This window comes from Paroedura picta, chromosome 7 (assembly GCF_049243985.1).
Source record: "Paroedura picta isolate Pp20150507F chromosome 7, Ppicta_v3.0, whole genome shotgun sequence".
Classification (NCBI taxonomy): domain Eukaryota; kingdom Metazoa; phylum Chordata; class Lepidosauria; order Squamata; family Gekkonidae; genus Paroedura; species Paroedura picta.
The window spans coordinates 18,076,732-18,101,003 of NC_135375.1; the positions used below are offsets into that span (position 1 = coordinate 18,076,732).

Below are 24,272 nucleotides of genomic sequence, written 5' to 3' on the forward strand. Positions count from 1 at the left end.
ACGTTCCCAATCCGGCCTATATCAAACTAGCAAGGCACCCACAGAAGCTTGCAGGGGAGGGGAATTCTATTTATTCCATTTATACCCCCCTTCAGGCCTTTTCTCCTGTCCCCTACCATCTTGTTCCTCTTTTTGTTCCTTCCTCCCTCCCCCTGTTCTGGTTATATTTCTTCCCCTCCCCAGACTTTAGTCTCACTTAATTTCACCTAACGAAGGGAACTGTGACTCTCGTGCACGATCGCACCTTATGCCCCGAAAGTCTTGTGGGTCTCTAAAATGGGACTAGACTCGAATCTAGCTCTTAATGTCACATTGTAAGTGATGTTCCATGTATGCATCTTCTGCAGAGAAAATTAATTCAGAATTAGCCTTTTGATTACTCGGGGTCAAAACACCATGGGGGGGGGGGAAGCTACACCTACCAATTTGGTGTAGTGGTTAGGAGTGCAGACTTCTAATCTGGCATGCCAGGTCCGATTCCCTGTTCCTTCACATGGTGACCTTGGTTTTGCCACAGCACTGATAAAACTGTTCTGACCAAGCAGTAATTCAGGGGTCTCTCAGCCTCACCCACCTCACAGGGTGTCTGTTGTGGGGAGAGGAATGGGAAGGCGACTGTAAGCCCCTGTGAGACTCCTTCAGGTACAGAAAAGCAGCATAGAAGAGCCAACTCTTTGTCTTCTTCAGTAATATCAGGGCTCTCTCCGCCTCACCTCCCTCACAGGGTGTCTGGGGAGAGGAAAGGGAAGGCAATTGTAAGCTGCTTTGAGACTCCTTCGGGTAGAGAAAAGCGGCATATAAGAACCAACTCTTCTTCAGTAATCTCAGGGCTCTCTCAGCCTCCCCTCCCTCACAGGGTGTCTGTTGTGGGGAGAGGAATGGGAAGGAAACTGTAAGCCGCTTTGAGACTCCTTTGGGTAGAGAAAAGCGGCATGTAAGAACCAACTCCTCTTCTTCTTCAATATGGGAACCGGGGAGTTCTCATTATACAGGAGCATATTTAGAAATTTGCTCAGTGATTCAGAGGGCTTATCTGCTGATGTCTGGGGTCAGGTTTCTCTTATGCGCATGATGCTGCCGGGGAGTCTAAGTACTGCAGAGGTGAGCGAGCGTTGAACAGTCCCGACAAGGTCAGACAATCCTCTGTAAGAGGAGGCATTGCAGAAAGGTAGCAGTCAGATAATCAGCAAATGGTTCAGGTGAAGAAGCCAAAATAAGTAGGGCACACTTCCGGATGAAAAGCATCACTTGTCTTTCGTCTGACCACTCCACGACACACTCACTACCAGCTCATAATCAACTTTTTAAGAAGTGAAATTTCCCTAGATTATCTTCTACTTTTATTTAATCCAGGCTTTCTCAACCAGGGTATCTTAATGGCCCTGGAAGGGTTTCCCAAATGGGTGGGAATTAATTAATGGGTGGGAATTAATTAATTAAATATATATATATATTTAATATTTGTATTTGAGAGGACACGCAGTAATGGGTTTAAACTTCAAGTACAACGATATAGGCTTGATATTAGGAAAAAATGTTTCACAGTCAGAGTAGTTCAGCAGTGGAATAGGCTGCCTAAGGAGGTGGTGAGCTCCCCCTCACTGGCAGTCTTCAAGCAAAGGTTGGATGCACACTTTTCTTGGATGCTTTAGGGTGCTTAGGGCTGATCCTGACTTGAGCAGGGGGTTGGACTAGATGGCCTGTATGGCCCCTTCCAACTCTATGATTCTATGATTCTAAATGTATCAGGTGATAACCATATATGTTCATGTTGACCCCTTTCCCCTCCCAAAATGGCCAGAGATTGGCCTGGAGGGGGTGGGAAGGGAACATGTACATAGCTCTGCTTCCCAACCATCTTCTGCACGATCACGCCACTTGTAGGGCTTCTCGGAGCCTGAAGAATGTTTCAGGGGTTTCTCAGTGGCAAACAAGTTGAGAGAGGCTGATTTAATCTATGTCCGACTGAAATCAAGAACTTTTCTTTTTGTTTTCTTGAAACCCAAGGTGGAAAGTCTATTGCAGTAGAATGCACTGAAGGTAAAGTTAGCCTTTGATGTGGTAGACCTCTTTGGTGAATTCTGCATGCTGGGAATTACAATTAATTACAACAGGATCTGTAGGTTGTCTTGGGCCTTTGTGCTGTGTACTGTGTCCATCTACAACCTCACGTTCTTTTTCCTCCATTTGTACTTACTATTAATGATTTTAAAATGTCACTTTCCTTTGCCACTGAATGTGCCATATCTAACACGCCATCGTAAACCACAATCGTTAAACACAACCTTCTTTCCCTCTTTAGCTTTCTCTCAGATCTGTTTATGAACGTCCTTTTAAATGTGTCTGTCAAATGCACGGTTACTCAGTTTTCTGTTTTCCCTTTCAGAAGATTTAACCAGCATTGGAGGGCCCGGTAAGCACCGCATCAGTTCATAAAACCGTCTTTGCATAATACAGAATTGAGTCTCCAGTGCTTTATTGCAAAGAAAGCGCAGTTATAAACATCAGTGGCTGCATGTAAAAGAGATGATAATTCCAGGAGGGAAACAGATTGGATATTCTGAGTCTGGAAGAGCCGTGGCATCAAACAATTACTTCATTGGGGTTTATGCCAGACAATTTATTCCCCAAAATGCCTGCCTGAAGGTCACGCCAATCCTTCCCTGGCTGCAGCAGTTAATGTTTGCTTTTCTGACAAGTGCAACTGTGGGGTCCAAAATATCCTGTCCTGTGGACCGCTGCACACGTAGTGGTGAAAATAAAAAAAAAATGTCATGTACCTTCTCAGCAGAGAACAGATGTTATCTGGGCCTTGGCGATGCAAGCAGTATGTTTATAGTAATGGAATTTTTTTGGATAGCGAATCTTCTGTGTTCCTGAACAGCCTGCCTTGGGTCTTTGCACAGGGCCCAATGAGATGCTGCATTTAAATCAACAACAGTTGACTCACAGCAGCTGCAGGGAACGTCTCTTTAAAAATCAGAGATAGCCCGTTGGCTCTGAACTGCAGCTGGGGGGGGTGGGGGGGTGGGGGGGTGGAGGGCTCCCTCCTTCCCTCTATGTTGTTTTCCTAAGATGCAGTGACACTGGATGGTGAGTTATTTCCTAATCTGCGCAGAATTTTCAATTGCTCAGTAGCTGCTGCTAGGAGGTGTATCAGGTCCAGGTATCAAACTATGTTAGTAATTAATGGCAGGCACATTACTAACAGGGATAGTTTTATTTCTCCAATCTTTTTGTGAACTACAACTGAGCTCAAAAGGACTGATTAGCTGTTTTAGCAAAGAATTATATGGCACCAGATGGCATAATTTGGATGCTATGATGCAGTTTAGTAATTTGCCTCTGATTTACCTTTTCTATATATCTGTACTCTCTTGATTCTTGTCCCATTTTGTCTGGGGAAGTATGCCTTCACACGAAAGCTCACGCCTTGAATTAATCTATGTTGGTCTTAAAGGTGCTATTGGACTCAGTTTTTGTTGTGCCACTTCAGACCAACACGACTACCCACTAATATTATACCAGGTTGTTTTGTGAGAATACTGTACCCGAAAAGAAGCGAATTCTGCCTCACAAAAGTTCATGCTGAAATAAATACTATTGTTATTCCTCAAGGAGCCACTAAACTTCTGTGTAGTGTAATCTAGGTTAGAGATCCTAGTTAGTGTGAAAACTCTGTTTAACCTACGTGCGTGCATTGATAACATCCTGTGTTTGACAAAAATTCTTGGTGAGAGACGTGAGAAGTGAGCTCGTGACAAACTTGGTTTGTAGACATGGTTCCCTAAAGGTACAGCACGGCCTTAATGAAACTGAAATGTGAGGAGCATCAGAACCAGTGAAGGTCGAAAACAATCTTTGAAAATTTGTAGATGTTGTTGGCAGTAGTGAATCCACATTTGTAACCCCCTCTTTCCCCCCAAAAAAAGCAGGTCTTATGGAACAGTCGACTGAACGGCATTTTGGTGAGTATTTTATTTGCATCGTTTAAAAAAGTGCTTGCACTGCCTTCTCTAGAGAACCTGCTGGAGGTGGCTTAGGTAGTAAACCATGCTAAGAACATAAAATTGCATAAAAGTCATTAACAATTAACACACAAGATTAGGTACATGGCTATATGCCCTTTGGTTTTAGATCGTCTTCGTGCCCTTTTTAAATCAGTGGAGCTTGTTTCATATTGTATATAAGCTGGTATAGATGTTTGTAGGATTTGATTTTCTTTAGATTTTCCCATCACCATAGTTTCCTTGTAGTCTTGGCTTTTGATCCCTAGTGTATTTGGTCTGTAGGGAGAGAGAATGCTGTTCTTTAAATGCTGTTTAAGGAAGCAGCAGTACAAGATTAAAGACCAACAAAGTTTAATTTGGGGTTTAAGCTTTCATGTGCATGCGCAGGTCTTGTCATTGGACTTAAACTTGTGCTGTTTAAGGAAGTTGGACATCTCTGTGAATAAAACAGTTCTTAAAGAGCAGTGCTGGAGTTCTTTGCCTTTGTGATTTTGTGGTCTTTCCTTTTCTGATTATTTATGGGTTTTGGTTTTACTGATTTTTTTACATTGATTAAAAAAAATACTGTATGCCACAATGGGTTTTTAAATTATTGTATGCTGCTATTTGTGTTATTTGTTGATTAAAAAAAGGCTACATAGCACATTACAAAATAATGTAACAATAACTGAAATACATTTTTTAAAAGAACGTTCAGCACCTTAAAAAGAAGTAGAATTTATTTTAAATAGCCTGGCTATAGACATTCTAAATTAACTAAGATTAGCAAGTTTTTTTATTATGCATGTTTTATGGGCCAGAAAGCTTTTATGGGACATCCTGGGTCTGGTGGGCTTTTATTTGGTTGATTGGTTTCTGAACCATCCGTCCCTACAAGTGGGCTCAGGGTGGTTTACAGTAATAGTAATAAAATTAAAACCAGTCCCCCCTCCCCTTACACTCTTAAATACCCTCCCCTCCCCTGGGCTAATCAGATTGGGAATGGTCCAAAATAAGGGGGGTGGGGGGAGACAAGGGGAAGGAAGTCCATATAATTTCTTCAGAGCCACGGCCTCAATATAAGCCAGGCGGAGGAGAATCGGTTTGCAGGCCCTGCAAATCTTTGACAGCTCTCTCAGAGTCCTGATTTCAACAGGTAACTCATTACAATAGGTCAGAGCCAGGGTTGAAAAGGAAGGAAGTGACCTTTGTTTCCTGCCCTTTCTTTTAATTTTTGTTTTTTCATAGGTGTCTAATTTTGGTTTTAATTGATTTCATGGTACGTTTTATATTTTATAATGTTTTACTTTTAATTGCTACTTTTAAGAGAGCCAGTTTGGTGGTTAGGAGTGCGGACTTCTAATCTGGCATGCCAGGTTCGATTCTGCGCTCCCCCACATGCAACCAGCTGGGTGACCTTGGGCTCATCACAGCACTGATAAAACTGTTCTGACCGGGCAGTGATATCAGGGCTCTCTCAGCCTCACCCAACGCACAAGGTGTCTGTTGTGGGGAGAGGAATGGGAAGGCGACTGTAAGCCACTTTGAGCCTCCTTCGGGTAGGGAAAAGCGGCGTATAAGAACCAACTCTTCTTCTTCTTCTTCTTCTTCTTCTTCTTCTTCTTCTTCTTCTTCTTCTTCTTCTTCTTCTTCTTCTTCTTCTTCTTCATCTTAGTTATTAGCTGCCTTGGAGCTGCTTGGATTGACGCAGGGCGTATAAATTTTGGAAATAAATGAAGTTAATGCAGTAATGATGCTACATGCAGCCACTGCATCGGCTGACAGGCGCTACCGAAAAGCTAAGCAGTGGCGGACTTAAGAAGAAGTAGAGGATTTATTTTAAATATATATGCAAGGTATAAGCTTTTGTGTGCATGCACACTTCTTCAGGTCCAGATTGGATCAGTCAGCTGGGTGTGGAAATGACCTTTCGCCCAGCAATCGTGAGCAAAGTGACCCCCTCCCTTCCCCAATCCCATTGACTTTGTGGCCTTGGAAGGGTGCCGCTCGGTTTAGGGTTCCACCGTCAAGCTGGTTTTTGGTGCTGCAAAGGCCAGCCAGGAGCTGTGCACTGGCATTATCGTCTTTGCAGGTTGTTTTGCTGCTCAAGGGGAAAGGGGAAGAGAGAGCTTCCTGGACAACGGCTTTGACTTCCGTGTTCCTAATTAAGCCCTGTGGCCAGACATGAACAAGCTATTTGCGTGCTGAAAGGGGTGCGTGTGCGTGTGCGTGTGTGTGTGTGTGTGTGTGTGTGTATGCAACAGAAGATTGAGCAGTTTGGTATAGTAGTTAAGAGTTGTGGCTTCTCATCTGGTTGAGATTCCCCGCTCCTCCACATGCAAACGGCTGGGTGAACTTGGGCTAGTCACAGTCCTGATAGTGCTGGTTTGAGCAAGCTGCCCTGTCAGAGATCTCTTAGCTCCACCTACCCCTTAGGGTGACTGTTGTGGGGCGAGGAAGGGAAGGCGATTATAAGCCGCTTTGAGACTCCTCCTTCTTCTCGAGGCTATCCTAAGCAGCCAACCTGTCGGATGACAGCACTGTGGGCGGATTGCGTTACTTCAGTGTTGCTACTAGCAGGTGCTGGTATAATCACACTTCCCGCCATATTTAAGAACAAATCAAATAAAAACCCATCCAGAACACCAGAGCGTGGAGGAGAAAGATTCCGTCCTAGCCTTTTCTCTGACTATATTCAAGGATATTTGTTTCTTCCCTATAAGGTAGCCAGCTTCCGGGTGGGACCTGGGGATCCCCGGAATTACAGCTCATCTCCAGACTACAGATGAAATCAGTTTCCATGGAGGACATGACATTGTACCCTACTGAGATACCTGTCCTCCCATGACATTGTACCCTAGAATCATAGAATAATAGAGTTGGAAGGGACCTCCTGGGTCATCTAGTCCAACCCCCTGCACTATGCAGGACACTCACAACCCTATCGCTCATCCACTGTAACCTGCCACCTCGTTGAACCTTCACAGAATCAGCCTCTCCGTCAGATGGCTATCCAGCCTTTGTTTAAAAATCTCCAAAGATGGAGAACCCACCACCTCCCGAGGAAGCCTGTTCTACTGAGAAACTGCTCTAACAGTCAGGAACTTCTTCTGGGTGTTTAGATGGAATTTCTTTTGAATTAATTTCCTCTCCTCACAACCCTGTGAGGTGGGTGGGGCTGAGAGAGCTCTGAGAGAACTATACTGGCCTATGGTCACGCAGCTGGCTGCATGTGGAGATATGAGGAATCAAACCTGATCCTTCAGATTGGAGGCCACGAACCTTAACCACTGCAACCATGCTGGCTCTTAACATTCTAAGATTTTCGATCCGTTGATTCACTGGAGGTGGGCTTCTTATCTTTCCCCATGCCTAATTTTGTAAGCCATTATGACGTCCCCTGTGTGGAAGCCGATGGGCTTGGAAGGGCGTTCATTCCATTTAGTGTTGAATTAGTGAGCCAGCATGTTGGCATAGGTAGCCGTCATTCAAAGTGCAGGTTTTATACTGTCAGGTCAGAGCCCATGGACATCTGCAATCCATTTTAATATGACAGGTATCTTGGAGATTAAAAAGGGCCTTGACCTTCCTGGACCAAAGCAGAGTCTGGATATTGGAGTTTCTACCCAAGAGTTTGATAAATGATGCAAAAATCTGACGCCTTTGTATTTTTCAGGACTGAATTCTCAAAAGTGAAATGGAATACATGCTGTCTTTCATTTCTATGAAGCCCGGGAGTTTGTAAATTGTGCTTACTAATTTACAGTTTCTCTTGGGATAAGCGGGGCTCAGAGATATTATGCTGTCAGTGTAAACAGGCCTGTATTAATGACTCTATTGCACAAACCATCTAAACAGGTGGCCATTGAAACGGGGAGAGTGTTGTAATCATTTGTAACTGTCTCTGTAAAATGGCTTTCATTGTGGCGGAGCCTGGCAGATTGTATTTCATCTACAAATGATCTGTTTATTTCTAAAGCCTCAAGTGCACGCAGTGAATTAAGTCCGAGGCAAAGAGGTCCAGCCGTGATTGCGTCCGGGAAACCTGTCAGATCTCCTTATTCTGCTTTTGAAACTGAAGCCTGTTTATTCTTTTTACAAATTTCTCTATTGGTATTTTAGAACAGAAGAGCAAACTATACAGTAGCAGAGGAGTTACAGAGAGAAAATGTTTTAAAGAATAAACACTAAAATTCAGTTGAGATACTATCCGTGACTGTGGTTTAGGAAGTTTCACTATGAGGAGTGGATTACAATTGCCATGAGACCCTATCAGCATAGTAGTCTATGAACATCTGGAGAACCAGTTTGGCCACCACTGATGGTGTAGTAGATGGCCTTCAAGCTAACAAAAACTTAGACATTATGTAGCAGTTTGCAGAACTCATATTGGATGGGGATGCAGTTTTACTCACAGGAGTAAATTTCTTGTGTGTGACAGGTGCTGTCATGGTGCTTCTGACTTTTGGTGGTCCATATGTCCTCCAAAATGACATATCGTTAACAACCTTGCCCAGATCTTGCAATCTGAAGGCCATGGCTTCCTTTATCAAATTAGTCCATCTTGTGCTGGGTTTTCTTTTCCTGCTGCCTTTAGCTGTTCCTAGCATTATGGTATTTCCAGTGACTGTTGTTTTCTCATAACACAGACTAAGTACAATAGCCTCAGTTTAGCTTCGAGGGAGAGCTCAGTCTTGATTTGATCTGGAGTCCACTTATTGGTCTTCTTGGTGATCCATGGTATCTAGAAAACTCTCCTCCAATAGCACATTTCAAATGAATCAACTTTCTTCCTGTCAGCTTTTTTCATCGTCTAACTTTTACAGCCACTCATAGATTAAATTTCATAAATATGCCAAATAGAGCACATGTTAACTAAGTTGTAAGAGGGCTTACGCAGTCTGGTCCCTGCATATCTGAGGAACTGCCTTTCTGAGTATGTTCTCCAGAGAGCACTTCAATCTAGTCACACCAACCAGCTGAGGATCCCTGACTCTAAAGTCAGTTTGACCTCAACTAGAGCCTGGGCCGTTCTTGGCCCTGGTTTCTGCCTGGTGGAACAAGTTCTCCAGGGAGATCAGAGCCCTGACATAACTGGCCAAGTGTTGCAGGGCCTGCAAGATGGAGTTCTTCCACCAGGCCTACCCTTAAGGCATTAGAACCTACATTAGACCAACCATGGGGCTCTCCTCTTCTCCCCTGTCCCCTTCCTCCTGACCCCTCATACTTTCTCGTTGTATAGCGATAATGCAAATACTATGTATCAGTGATGCTGACAGCTATTTTAAGTGCACTTTTTCAACAACCTCATGGATTTTAGACTATTATGAATGGTAATCTTGATTATGAGGCTAACCGTCCCAAGACGAGTCTGAAAGGGGTGGCATACAAACGAATGAATTAAAATTTTAAAATAATGATAAACTTGAAAACCAAGAAGGACATACATTTTTTATTTATTCATTCATTCATTCATTCATTCATTCATTCATTCATTCATTCATTCATTCATTCATTCATTCATTCGATTTCTATACCACCGCTTGCCGTAGCCTCGCGGCGGTTTACACATGAAATTCTAGAACAATAAAATCCCAATAAAATCTCCATTAAAATAACAGTCAGAATGGCGTCCATAATCTCTCGTAATCCCTCCATGTTCAGGGTGGGGCACTTGATCTAATTTGCATTTCCCCCAGAATTCCCAGCGGCAGGAAATGGGGCACCATGTTTATTTCCCCAAGGCCAATGCCTGGAGATGGACATCTCTGCCAACGTGTTCTTTGCTTTTCCAGCGGTAGACAAGGTGGCCTTGCTGATGGGCAACATGAGTTACTGTAGACACCCGAAGCTGAAGGCTCCTTTGATGGATGTCTACGAATTAACCAACCTCCTGAGGCAGCTGGACTTCAAAGTGGTTTCCCTCCTGGACCTCACTGAACCAGAGATGCGGAACGCAGTTGATGAATTCTTGCTGCTTCTGGACAAAGGAGTATACGGTAAGAACAAATGACGCAAAAGTAGATCTGTTTGGTAACATTTACTGCCTTGTATACCCTGCTGTTTTTTTGGGGGGGGGGCTTGTTGTGAGGCAGGGGTGGGTAAACTGTGGCCCTCCAGATGTCCATGGACTACAATTCCCATGAGCCCCTGCTAGGGGCTCATGGGAATTGTAGTCCATGGACATCTGGAGAGCCAAATGTTTGCTCACCCCTGTTGTGAGGAATGGCCTTGTTTTGCATTAGTGATTCCCAAGGTGACACCTTCCACTGAGTTTCGCGGCACCTGCTTCCCCAAAACATTTCTTCCCTAAAGCACAGAGCCAATCCTGTCTTTTCTTCATTTCACTGGAACAGGAAGTGCTTCAGAAGACCCCAGGAAGTGTCATACGTTGGTGTGTAGGGCGTACCCATTCATCAATAGCAGACTCCATCCTAGGAGGATGCTTGGCATAGGACATTTTGGGATTGGCCTCCACTCCCATGGCAGCCATTTTGTGGCAGTGCCAACTGTCTGTTCTCAACAGCCTCCACAAATTCCACTTAATTGAACTCTATCCTGTGCAAATAGTAAAAAACTTATTTTTGCCCTCATCTCTAAAGTGACTGTGCTTCAAGCCCGCAAGTCTATATGCCGAGATTTGCCTTTCAGATTGTCTTTTCTTCCCATTCTTCCCCCCCACCTCACTTGCTCAGGAAAAGAAAAATAAACAAGCAGCCTCGTGCTCCATTCCCCCCCCCACCACCCCCGCTTGCTTTGGCTGTAGAACGGCAGGAAATAAACCCCTCTCCAGCCTTGTGCTCCTTCAGTGCTGCCAGGAGCTTCACGACCACTGCTCCCCTCTCCCCTCTTAGCTTCCCCAATCAAGCGGGAAGGAGAGAGCAGCCACACAATTAAGTGTAGAACACAGTCTGTTTCAATTCCGGAAGGAGGAAGTCCCGGGTTCGAATTGATCTGAATTCAGCAGGATTGACAACAGGGAAAAAAAAGTAAATGCAGAACTAGCCCAGGATAAGTATCTGTCCAGCTGCTGCTTAATGACCGCCAGTGAGAGGGTTCCTTCGAAGCTAATGCCACTGCTGAACTACTCTGACTATGAAACTTTTCCCCCAGATGTCTGGCCACTATCATCCTGCATGTAGTTTAAAGCCATTACTTTGCGTCCTCTCCTCTACAGCTAACAGGAAACCTTTCCTGCACTCCTCCAAGTCACAACCTTTCAAATACCTAAAGAGAGTTTAGTTTAGTTTATTTGATTTTTAGCCCGCCACTCCCACAAGGCTCATGGCGGGTTACAACTGATAAAAACCCCGGATAAAATTCCCTTAAGATATGCAATCCAAAATCTCCTATACAGTCCAAGATATAATAGCATATATAATATATGATATGTAATACGGTAGTGTAAAAACAACTAAGAACCCCCCCTTAAAATAACGCCTCTGGGAGTGGACATAGGAGAAAGATCTCCAGTCGCCAGTAGAATGGTCCAGGAGGGAGGTCCAGATCTCCCTTAGCGTGCTGGCCTCAACCATAGACCTGTCCCCTCTCCACCTCCTATTCTCCAGGCTGAACATTCCCAAGTCCCTCAGCCTTTCCTCCTAGGGCTCGGTCCCCAGGCCCTGGACCATCCTCATCGCTCTCAGTTTTGTTCACATCCTTTTTGAAGTGAGGCCTCCCGAGTCACACACAGGACTCCATGTGGGGTCTGATCAATGCAGTGATGGACCACAGGTCTGATTTGGTACAAGGCAACTTCCTACAATGTTTCAAGAGGTTAAGTGGGGAGGGGGCAGGGCGTTCAAGCAATATTCCTGTAGTGATTGCCTCTTTTGCAAGAGGTGCCAGGGTCAAGTTATCACACAATAGGACTTTCCCTTTGATTAAGTACCTTCGGTTTTTTAATGGTGGGTGATGTGACTTTCAGAAGGGCTTGCCCTTCCCACTATTGAGCCAAGGGTCACCATGACAGGGAGATTTATTGGGGCAGGAAGAGTGCACACAGACCTTCTGACTTCATGCTTCCTCGTTCCCTTTTCTTGGCTGCTGCTGCTAGCTGCATTTAAACCCATGGCTGCAATGTCCTTGCTGTGGCCAGGGAATCAAATTGAATAGCTGTGTCGAACTGCGTGCAGTGCCCAACCTTTCTGCCATTAAAAATCTGTCTGTGGTTAACAACTGATGAGGAGTCATCGGAATCCCAATGCTCCCCCTGCAGCTAAAATTGCATAAGTCAAGCTATGTCCATGATTTTTTCTAAAACTGGCATGCTATCTTTTCCTGGAAATTTCCATTGTTCGTAATAAAAAATATGCATGGAGTAGAGAGCAGACCAGCCTTTCTCAACTTTTTTGCTGTTTAGAAACCCCTGAAACCCTCTTCAGCCTTCCAGAAACCCCGGAAGTGGTGTGATCATGCAGAATATGGTTGGGAAGCAGAGCTGTGTCCCGGCCCACCCAGGACCCTGCCCTTCCCACCCCCTCCAGGCCCATCAGTGGCCGTGTCCCGGCCCACCCAGGACCCTGCCCTTCCCACCCCCTCCAGGCCCATCAGTGGCCGTTTTAGGAGGGAGTAGGTGGAAGAAGGCAGAAAAGTGATTCCCCACAGACAAACGTTTTTCCTTCGGTGGTACTTTTTGATGGGAGCATCTTTAGCTGTTCATGTTGCCTCCACTTTCCCTGCCAAGGCAGATAAATGCAGGGAGAGCGCAGCCTATGTGGATTTTGTTGTTTACGATTAAAGGAGCGATTTTGCCAAATGTCGCGGTTTCACTGAGCTTTCCCATTTATCCTCCCAGGCTTATTATATTATGCCGGCCACGGCTATGAAAACTACGGCAACAGTTTCATGGTTCCTATCGACGCCCCAAATCCCTACCGGGCCGCCAACTGTCTCTGCGTGCAAAATATTCTCAAGCGGATGCAGGCGAAGGAGACTGGCCTCAACGTGTTTCTCCTGGATATGTGCCGGAAAAGGTATTTAATCCTAATTTCTTCTGTTAAGAGCTGTATGGGTTAAAAGGTTCCTTTGATCTTGGGCTAGTCACAGTCCTGTTGGAACTGTACTCACATAGCAGTTCTGTTAGAGCTCTCTCTGCCCCACCTGTGTCACAACGGTGTCTGCTGTGGGCCGAGGAACGGAAGGTGATTGTAAGCCGCTTTTTTGGGGAGTAACAAGCAGGACACAAACCCCAACTCTTCTTCTTGAAATTCCATTTAAGGAGCTTGCTGGGGGCAGTCACATTTGCGCAGCCTAACCTGCCTTTCAGGGTTGTTGTGAGGATAAAACGGAGGAGGGGAGAACGATGTAAGCTGCTTTGGGTCCCCAGAGAAGAAAGGCAGGACATAAGAGGCAGGACCCTGGGCTTGGCACAGTACTGATCAAGCTGTTCTGACCGAGCAGGAATATCAGGGCTCTCTCAGCCTCACCCACCTCACAAGGTGCCTGTTGTGGGGAGAGGAAAGGGAAGGGGATTGGAAGCCACTTTGAGACTCCTTCTGGTACAGAAAAGCGACATATAAGAACCAACTCTTCTTCTACTTCATAAATGAATGCAGTGAATAAATAAAGGACAGGTCAAGATGTATAGCTGTGTTGGTTCCATGGGAGGAGCCACACAGAATAAGGGAAAGGAGAATGCCTGTTTATGCCAAATGAGCGTTCAGAGCAACAGCACAATAACCTGAGGGCCATTCCGCACAGTATTAATGTTGCAGAAGTCTTACCATTGTGTAACACAATTTATTTTACGTTACACACGACGTCGTACACAATCTGCAACACTCCTGCAACACTCCCGCAAAAATCGCTTCATTGTAGCACTTTTTTGGGAATCCACAAAAGTGCATTCCCCCTAAAAAAAACGCTAGACTCTTGAGAACAACCTGCAACACATCTGAAAAAGACATGTGCATTCTCAATGTAGTGGTAGCAAGCATGTCCCTCCCTAAGCTCTCGCACTCGAGCTTCCGGCATTGCGATCACCATTTTTTCCCCCTTAAACGGCAAAAGCAATGAATAAGCGATGCTTCTTTGGCTGAAATCCCTCCACAAGCAATTGTCTGTAAAGTTTCCAAGCACAATACAGCCCTGGCCCCCTTTTCGACACTGCCCGTAATTTTGGCCAGAAATTGCATGGGGGTGGGTTTAAACTTTAAGAGTCTGTAAACGTTTAAGCGCCAGCTCCTATGCCAGTGAAAAAGGACTTTCTGATACATCGAATGAACAAATATGTGTGCTACAGGTGTTTTCGGGTTTTTAAAAGACAGTTTTTAAAGGTTAATTAATTGGCTGTTCTGGTTGATTGATGGCCAGGGGCGGGAGAAAGCGCGGAAAAATATCACCTCTTTTGTTGTGATTCCGGTGAGACTGGAAACTTGTGCATTACGAGAGCAGCACTAGTGGGAGAGCCTTTTTTCCCAATAAAAACGGCTGTGTGTGTTACCGATTGCAGCGCTTTTCAATAGCGCTCAGATTTAGCAATATTGCCTGTTGTGTGGAATGGCCCAGAGATGGAGTGACAAAAGAGCAGTCCCTTTGATTGCTGCTTTCCAACAAGCATCCTCCCCCAAAGTTTTGCCCCTGGCATTTCAAAATCAAACCACAGATACGTGAAAAGTGAAGGAAGCTTTAAGGTGCTGTCAAACTCAGCCAGTTTGTTTTGTCGCTCCCTGTCAGCTGCTCCTTTCTGCCATTTACAGGGGCCAGACAGATCAGGAGTGACTGGGTGTATAAGGGACATTAAGAAATGGTCATACTCAGACAGTGGTCTGTGGGAACATGCAGCCTGCCAGCCTTGTGACATTTTAATGAAAGAGTTTCGGAGGAAGTCTTCATTGTGAAGCCTCTGGACTGGATGGTCTTAGCTGTTTATCACTGTAGAGGAAGAGGAAGAGGAAGAAGAGTTGGTTCTTATACGCCGCTTTTCTTTACCCAAAGGAGGCTCAAAGCGGCTTCCAATCACCTTCCCTTTCCTCTCCCCACAACAGACACCCTGTGAGGGAGGTGAGGCTGAGAGAGCCCTGAGATTACTGAAGAAGAAGATTTGGTTCTTATATGCCGCTTTTCTCTACCTGAAGGAGTCTCAAAGCGGCTTCCAATCACCTTCTCTTTCCTCTCCCCACAACAGACCCCCTGTGAGGGAGGCTGAGAGAGCCCTGATATCACTGCTCGGTCAGGACAGTTATCAGTGCTGTGGTGAGCTGAAGGTCACCCAGCTGCTTGCATGTGGAGGAGCGGGGAATCAAACCCGGCTCGCCAGGTTAGAAGTCTGCGCTCCGAACCATTACACCAAGCTGGCTCTGTACCAGAGGCAATCCAAGCAGCTCGCTACAGAGAGCAATTCCCAGTCGTACTTGAGCTTTTTTACTCCTAGTGCTGGACTACACAGTCCCTTGTTCTGGCCCACTGGACCGCTTGCTGATTCTATTGTGTATTCTAGAAATACACTGAGCAGCACCTTGTATATTATTTATCACACGGTGTCTATAGGAAATCCAAAGCTCCATCCATATCCACGGAGGTCTCCCATCCAAGTACTAGCCCAGGTCAGCCCTGCTTAGCTTCCAAGATCTGACGGGATGATCGGGCTTGCCTGGGCTTCTGTAGAAGACAATACAGAGAGCAACAAGAGAGTTTCAGACTGTAGTAAGGAGTAATCTCTGTCCTGGTCATTGCCCTTAGAGTCAATGGGTTCTGACTTCCAGGAGTGCTTTTTAAAGGTGGGCTCCAGGTGTCTTCCTGCTAAGTCCCAAGAAGTCAGATAGGGAGGGGACACCATGGGAGAGATGCCCTGGTTGCCAGGGCTCATCATCCTTGGCAGTTTGTGGTACATTCCCTGGCAAACCCCTCTGCCACAAGGTCAGGTTTTATTTGTGAAAACCTTTCCAGGACTAAATATACATCTAGATTAAGTGGCAACATTTTAAACTCTCTGGGGGAAGTGGTGGGGTATGTTAACAGTTGTTTATGTATGCCAGAAGGGCACGGGAAGGGGAAGAGGAGGAGAAATGCGTGCTCTAAAGAGAGAATCCTGAGCTAAATTGCAGTGAGGCTGGTGAGACTTCAGCAGAAAACAACAGCACCCATCGTAATTTGCAAGGGCAGCTGAGCGAGTTGTTCACGGAAGCTTTCAAGGAAGGGAAGAATAGTCAGGAGTTGAACAAGGCAGACTAGGGGGTCTGAACTGCTCTTCCTATGACTCAGGATGGTTGGTGATCAGTATTGCAAGACACAAGCAAGGTGAGAGGGTGGAATTTGGGGGTACTGCCAAGAGAAGCCTGAGCAAGTGGCAAGATTTTAGCTGCTTCATTTATATCCTGGATTTCTTTCCAATGGGAACCCAAAGTGGCTTCCATCCTTATTCTGAAGAAGTGTGCATGCACACAAGAGAGTAAAACTTTCTTGGTCTTAAAGCTGACTCATTGTTCCAGGTGTCTCAGCCTCTCCTCTTAAGGAAGGAGGCCTTGGATCATTATTATCTGCAGTGCAAATTGGCTCCAGGTTGACTCCACTTTACATGCCAGATATTCATTTAGCTTGCTCCTTGAATTTGATTGCACTTCAGCTCCCTGGGAGCACCTAAGGCTTTTAAAAAAGCAGTTCAAAAAGAATAAAATAACATGCTTAAAATATCTTTAAGACCAACAAAGATTTATTCAAGGCGTGAGCTTTCGAGTGCAAGCACTCTTGCACTCGAGTGCTTGCACTCAAAAGCTCACGCCTTGAATAAATCTTTGTTGGTCTTAAAGGTGCTCCTGGAGTCTGGTTTTATTGTGCTACTCCAGACCAACATGGCTACCCATTTGAATCTGCACTTAAAATATGCAATAGAAACTTAACCCAGGAAACCCTGAAAGCTTCAAGCAAATAAAATCTTGGGCTGCACGAACCAGAGGGGTCCCTTTCAAACATTACATGATGCCTCTCTTGTCCTGGCTTCACAGGAGGCAAGCGGTTTGTAATAAATATACTCGAATTAGCCTTATTAAGCTGTTTATTGGCTGATGCTTCAAGGATGCAGCAAGAACAACACTTATGGTGCCCCCTGGTGGGGATTTCAAGAGAGATACAGGCATGCAGAGGTGGCTTGCCATTGGTTGCCTCTGCATCTCACCTGCAGCCCTGGGCCTTGGTGGTCTCCATTAGAGCAGGGGTAGTCAACCTGTGATCCTCCAGATGTTCATGGACTACAATTCCTATGAGTCCCTGCCAGCAAACGATGGCAGGGGCTCATGGGAATTGTAGTCAGTGAACATCTGGAGGACCACAGGTTGACTACCCCTGTATTAGAGTACTAACCAGGTCTGACCCTGCTTAGCTTACAAGATCAGCTAGCCTGGGCCATACACGTTGGAGCAGATAGACAGAGGCCTTTCCCCATCGCCTGCCTCTGCGTAGCAACCCTGGTCTTCCTTGGTGGCCGACCCTATTTTGATTCCCAGATCCGATGAGGTTGGATTAGCCTGGGCTGACCAGTTCAGGGTTGCTGAAACTGTATGGGGATAAAAAATGTTGGTGGTTTGGTCTGATTCCAGGTGATTGTTCTTCTAACATTTGTGTTCTTTTGCTTACTGAAGGAACGAGTATGACAACACCATTCTCATCTTGGATGCCCTGAAGGTCACAGCTAACATTGTTTTTGGATATGCCACGTAAGGGTCGTTATTTTCAACACATAGATTTAATTTGGTTACCTTCAAAAGAATCAGAAATAACGGGTAATGTGGTCGAAACTTCTGCAGCAAGATTCTCTCGACCTTTTTTAAACTTTCAACTTCCTGGTGATCCCTGGCCCCAGGAAAGCTTGCTTGGCCTCCCCCAGGGCCAGAGCTTTCTCCATGCTGGTCCCCACCTGATGGAACGAGCTCCCAGAGGAGATTAGGGCCCTGACGGAACTCGGACAGTTCGGCAGGGCCTGCAAAAGGGAGCTCCTCCACCAGGCATTTGGTTGAGGTCGACCTAAACCATTGCTTCCCACTGGGCTATCAGTATGAGTTACTGCTATCTGTATGAGTTAATGTTTCATTTTTCTACGGTTCCATGTTGCACCCATTGGGGACCACTGCTGTACTCTTTTCAGAATGCTGCATTTTCATATTTCCTTCTTTTCCAATACACGTTCTTGCCTCTTTCATGTTTGTTTGCTTTTTCTCATACTTACTGTCCTGTGTTTTAAAGTTGTCAAGGTGCAGAAGCTTTTGAAATCCAACAATCTGAGCTGGCCAATGGAATCTTCATGAAGTTTTTGAAAGAACGCTTATTGGAAGACAAGAAGATCACTGTGTTGCTGGACGGGGTGGCAGAAGGTGAGAAAAATCATAGAATCATAGAGTTGGAAGGGGCCATACAGGCCATCTAGTCCAACCCCCTGCTCAACGCAGGATCAGCCCAAAGCATCCTAAAGCATCCAGGAAAATAGTGTGTATCCAACCTTTGCTTGAAGACTGCCAGTGAGGGGGAGCTCACCACCTCCTTAGGCAGCCTATTCCACTGCTGAACTACTATTGACTGTGAAAAAAATTTTCCTGATAAAAACTAAGGGGTCACGCAAGATCTTCTCTGAAACAGAAGTAGAGCTAAACCAGCAAGGGGCGATAACTTGAGAACAGAGCACTTGTCTGGCAGGTGTAAACTAAATAAATAAAATAAATACATCTTTATTCTTAGAGACCCGCCCTCCCTATGCAGCTCAGGGCAGGTAACAACATAACAGTCAATAAAATCATAAAACCATTTTAATTCCCTCAGTAGTTTTGACCAGGTTGGGGAGTCAGAGTTTTTGGAGCAGTCTTTCCTCCATTCCAGCCGTGATGCCAGAACTTCTTGATGGCCCCTCAGGGCTTGGTGGAACAGCTCTGTCTTGCAGGCCCTGCAGAACTGGTTAAACTCCTGGAGGGCCTTGATCTTTTTTGACAGACAATTCCACCAGGCTGGGGACAAGGCCAAAAAAAGCCAATTTCGCCTCTTTTGGGGCTGGGGATCCTAAGCAGATTTTGGTCCATCAGTCCTAACACTCGTGGGGGGGGTGTAAGAGAAGAGGCGGTCCCATAGATCAGGGGTAGTCAACCTGTGGTCCTCCAGATGTTCATGGACTACAATTCCTATGAGCCCCTGCCAGCAGACACTCATGGGAATTGCAGTTCATGAACATCTGGAGGACCACAGGTTGACTATCCCTGGCTTAACCTACAGCAAAGACTGAATTACAGAGGCAGCCTCTGCCTGCCACACACACGCACAGTGTTTCCTAGAATGGTCCAGAAAATACATCTAAAACAAATTCAAGAAACAATCACCAAACCATATCTCTAAAGCTACCGAGAAATCTACAAGAAGATAAAGAAAAGGGAAGTCGATTATCCTGTTGCAGGGCAGGGCAGAGGCTCAGACCAAGGAACCGAACGGATCCGGCTTTCTGTTTGAGTAATCCCATTGGAACCACTTCCAGTTGCTAAGACGGGATGACCTTATCCTGGTGTCCACAAATGAGGATGTGAGACTTTTGAGTGAGCCGCTAAAGAAGGATGGCTGTCGTTAGGCATTGACGTTATCTGCTTCCTATCCAAAGCATGGTATTCTGAGTTCCTCTCTCGTGGACCGTAATCTTGTAGCCTTCTGTATCAAACAGGGACTTTTGGGTATGTCAGTAAGTCAGAGGAGGTCTCCCAGAGCCTAATCCAGCACTCTAAACACTACAGACACTGTCCCTCAGTTTTGTGAAAGAGAACCAGTGGAGACATCCGTTTTTGACTGTCGTAAATGATAGGAGAGAGAACATCTGCCCAGTCATTACGTGTCAGCCTTAGAAGAGACGCAGAGGGGGACGAGCCTGTTCAAATGATCTGACTAATCTCCCATGTGGAATTGGAGAGGCCACAGCAATGACGTCAGGGGTTTTGCCACATATTGCGTGTCTCCCTTTTGTGTTGAAATCTCTGTCGCAGGAGTAGTGAGGCTCTTGTGGTGGATCATTGGAGCGGAGATACATCTTCCCCCTTCCTCTTGTGACTCAAAAGGGCATATTCCATGGCTGGCCCACTCACGCACAGCTTGTGTGTCATGGAGAAAGAGTTGTTAACCTGGGGAGCGGTTGTGTGTCCAGCTAGAGCAAGCTGAGCTAGGCGGGTTATTGGTCAGTCTGTGGTAGCTTCTCACGTATCAAGTGAAAAAAGTTGGTCAGTGTGCATCCAAATAGCCATCTCTTTTGTTTTTACACAAAAGGCAGCTGTATAAGGATGTTTGGTGTCAAAATATTGCAGTAAATTTGTAAGAGCTATCTGAGGAGCAGAATTTATCACAAAAAATAATCTGCATTATTAAAGAAAACCATTTCTGAGACTGTAAAGGTGTATGGATTTCCCCAAATTTCAAGAGATACTTTTAGAAGAGTATTTTAATCCCACTTTTCCTATACCAAAGAGTTTCAAAGCCGCTTACAATCATATACCCCTCTTTCTACAACAGGCACCTTGTGAGGCAGGTGGGGCTGGGAAAGCTCTGAGAGAACTGGGACTGCCCCCAGGACACCCAGCAGGCTTCACGTGGAGAAAGAGTGGGGAATCAAACCCAGCTCTCTGGATTAGAGTCTGCCGCTCTTAACCACTGGCTCTCTGTTGGAAAGAATTACAACCTGGTTTATCCGTAATACAAGGCAGTGAGAATATGCATTCTTGCTAGTGAAAGGGCAGAACAGGAATACCAGACTGTATAACTTGAGAAGGTTTATGAGAACTAGAGAGAGTGCATCTACCCATGGGAAGATGAAAAACAATGAATAAGAGGCATGAAGGCATGTTGAAGGAGTGTTTGGGTCACACTGGATGCTTCCACCACCAGTGTAGTAAAGGTCTTCTTAGTGAGAGATCTTGCACAGCCTGTCCCTTTGGATACTGAGTTTTGGAACAGTCAGGCTCTGAAAGTCCCTTTGAATCATAGAATCATAGAGCTGGAAGGGACCTCCTGGGTCATCTAGTCCAACCCCCTGCACTATGCAGGACACTCACAACCCTATCAATCATCCATTGTAACCTGCCACCCCCTTGAACCTTGAATCGTGTCCATCACAGGAATGCTGACACAACTGGAATCGTGGCGACGCTATTGAAACGTGGGTGCTTTAATTAGAATTTGCAGCAGCTTTGATTCCTAGAAAATGATTTGTGTCTTATTTTTAGATATGGGCAAGTGCCACCTTACCAAAGGCAAGCAGGCCTTGGAGATCCGCAGCAGTTTATCTGAGAAGAGAGCACTAACAGATCCCATTCAGCAAACGGAGACCTCCGCAGAGGCGCTGGCAAGGAATCTCCAGTGGGCCAAGGCGCATGGTATGGTAAATGCGGGCACTCTATGTTTCGTTAATGTATAACCCCTTCCTTTCCGTGGAGTGAACAACCATGTTGCCCTTGCATTGAATTATTGCGTTAGCGTTCTCAAGCGTTAGCTTAACACATGATCAGCATAGAAGAAATGGTGGCAGGAAGAAAGGGGAACAGAAACCCAAGAGGACATGCGACTGTCTGCTCATCCGACTCCCTTACGTATTCTAGCACATGGCCACTGGTCGTCCACAGCTTAGGCTGCTCTCAAAATGGTCTCTTGTCCACAAAGCTGCGTTATACTGGATCAGATCTTTGATCCATCAAGGTCAGTCTCGTCAACTCAGACTTGGCAGCAGCTCTTCAGGGTCTTTTACACCATCTACTTCCTGGTCCTTTTAAACTGGAGATACTTCACAGGATGAAACAAAGTAGGGGGAGAAAGATGTTATAATTTTGAGTCCTCATCAAGGGGACAGTGGGATACAAATATCTTGACAAATATATGAGTATTAATTGCATTGAACAGCCTTGTTCTGTCTCAGAATGTTTGCCATCAAAGGTTAAACATTGCCAAGGGTGGTGACGTATATATTTAGTTCCCCTAACAAATGATGATTCTGCAGCTGTGTTACAGGAAAGTACCAAATTGGGGGAGGACCAGCTGCAAATGCTTCAGGCGTTCTCATCCCAGTTTTATCCTTCTGGTTCCAGGGATGGGCCACTGGAACATAGCTAATATTAAGATGGATGACCCACATTGATGTTTCAAAAGAAGACACAACACCACAATTCTCTGTTCACCTTCACCTTTACTACTTGTTGCTCTTATGCTAATGAGACTTCGTTGTTCACTTGAAGTGCAGTTTGGGTAGTGAACGTAGATGGGACCATCTTTCAAGAGGTTAATCAACCTCTGAATCCCAGAACCAGGAGATAACATCAGGAGTAAGCTTCAGTCCCTACACCCTCTTGTTGGACCTCCAGAGGAACTGGTTGGATGTTGTGTGAGACAGGATACTGGACTTGATGGACCATTGGTCTGATTAAGTAGGGTGCTTCTTAATGTTCTTAAATTGCAGGAAGGGCCAGTCAATGAAATCTTGAAGACAGACTGAAAGCCAAATATCCACTTGGTTTACTGAAATAAATCCTGACATTCTAGTGATTAGTCATGTGTAAGGGAGGTCTGTTAACTTGCTATTGATTTTTTTTTAAATATGTTTATTTCTAGAGCTTCCAGAAAGCATGTGCCTTGAGTTTACATGTGGTGTTCAGATTCAGCTTGGTTTTGCTGCCGAATTTTCCAACGTCATGATTGTCTACACAAGGATAGTAAAGAAACCTCCTGAAATAACAGTCTGCAAAGCCTACGTCACAGATTTTCCACTTGTAAGTTCACGTGTGCAGTGGGCTGGGGCTGGCACTTGGCTAACAGTTTGACCTGTGCGTGTTCCCTGTTAATCGCAAATGGTATGATCTGATGGCTAGCATCTCTCATGAAATGATGTACTTACATAGTTTAAAAATAATTCATTATGCGAGAGAGGAGGCTTTTCTGTGCGTGTTTTGCTCCCTCTGGTGGTCGCTTCGATATTTCATTGCTTATCTCTGGTTTGTTTACAAGTATGCAAATGTGTGCAAATCAACTGGCAATATAGCAATGAAATACTGAAGCAGCCGCAAGAGGAGACAAAACACATACAGGAAATAAAATGTAACAGGTACACAAATGACGAAAATAAGATATGTGGAAAAACCCAAAGAACTTCAAAGACTTGCAGGGGAAGAGTCTTCTCCTTGCCTTTGCTACCGGTTCTGGCTTCCCTTTGTCTATGTCTCCTCCCCCCATGACCTACTCTTCCCTTTCTCCCTGTATTTAGGTTTTCAGACCCTCTCCTACATGTTTGCTTACCTCTCCTTCTCCAGGATCATGAGATGTGTTTCCCCTTCTTCATTTGCTTCTGGCAATGTCTTCAGGTGGCATTTTAAAGTTTCTTTAGCAACCTAAAATGCTGCTTGAACTCTGATTTGGGTTGTGGGGAGTTGGGTAACTTCTGCACATGTGAAGCCTTGCAGATTTTTGGTGCCTCTTCTTCAAGATGCAGTTCAGTTACTTAAAAGGCTTAGGTCAGGGTTGACCAAACTGTGGCTGTCCAGATGTCCATGGACTACAGTTCCCATGAGAACAGGCTGGCAGGGGCTCATGGGAATTGTAGTCTGTGGACACCTGGAGAGTCACAGTTTGGCCACTCACAGCTTAGGTCATTCATATCTCCAGCAGTGCAGAAGGAAGCTTGTTAGAAGAACCATGTTTACACCTCAGCGACTTGAGAGTGACTTGAGCAAGTTCTCCTTGCAAGCTCTTGGCTGAACTATTATATTTCTATGCAGCCCTCCCATGATGGCAAAGAGCAATTTACATATTACATTAGTATTATGGCAGCTATGAGCATAGAAAACTTCAAGAGGGGATTGGATAAAGATATAGAGTTAAGGTCCATGAATGGCTATTAATTATTACATTGCCCAACCAAGTTCACATATATTATATGTTACACATCTTGCATATGTGAATCAGCACCATGTGAACCTATGTGAATCAGCACCATGATAAACTGGAATGACTCTTTAAAAATACTGTTGCTCTTTCAAAAGGTTCCTCTTCTTTGTATTTTAATGAGTCTGTGTTTGTACAGGCCATGTTGTGAAAATACTGATTTTAACCCTTCATAGCTCTTATGACTGTTGAACCCACAGTGGAATGTTTTCCTTGCTTTAATTTGACAGGACTTGGATGTGGATCCTAAGGAGTCAAACAAGGGGACCCCTGAGGAAACAGGCAGCTATTTGCTTTCCAAAGACTTGCCCCAACATTGCCTTTATACAAGAATAACTTCACTACAGAAGCTAAAGGTTACTTTGTGTTTTTGTCTGGCAGAATCACTTCATGTCGTTTGTTACCTCC

At 45.1% G+C, this 24,272-nt stretch overlaps 1 protein-coding gene across 4 annotated transcripts in view; it reads left to right on the forward strand.

Annotated features, from left to right (window-relative positions):
* The window catches only part of MALT1 (MALT1 paracaspase), a 49,413-nt gene that overhangs the window by 19,438 nt on the left and 5,703 nt on the right, over positions 1-24,272 (forward strand). Inside the window, exons 7-16 of one of the 4 annotated variants that reach the window (XM_077346887.1) lie at positions 2,008-2,040; positions 2,387-2,413; positions 3,933-3,968; positions 9,785-9,988; positions 12,787-12,964; positions 17,567-17,641; positions 18,168-18,295; positions 21,164-21,313; positions 22,539-22,696; positions 24,095-24,220. In XM_077346887.1, the coding sequence (XP_077203002.1) occupies positions 2,008-2,040; positions 2,387-2,413; positions 3,933-3,968; positions 9,785-9,988; positions 12,787-12,964; positions 17,567-17,641; positions 18,168-18,295; positions 21,164-21,313; positions 22,539-22,696; positions 24,095-24,220 (1,115 nt within the window). The remainder of the gene's footprint in view (positions 1-2,007; positions 2,041-2,386; positions 2,414-3,932; positions 3,969-9,784; positions 9,989-12,786; positions 12,965-17,566; positions 17,642-18,167; positions 18,296-21,163; positions 21,314-22,538; positions 22,697-24,094; positions 24,221-24,272) is intronic. The other 3 variants (XM_077346888.1, XM_077346889.1, XM_077346890.1) reach the window with 3 other exon arrangements.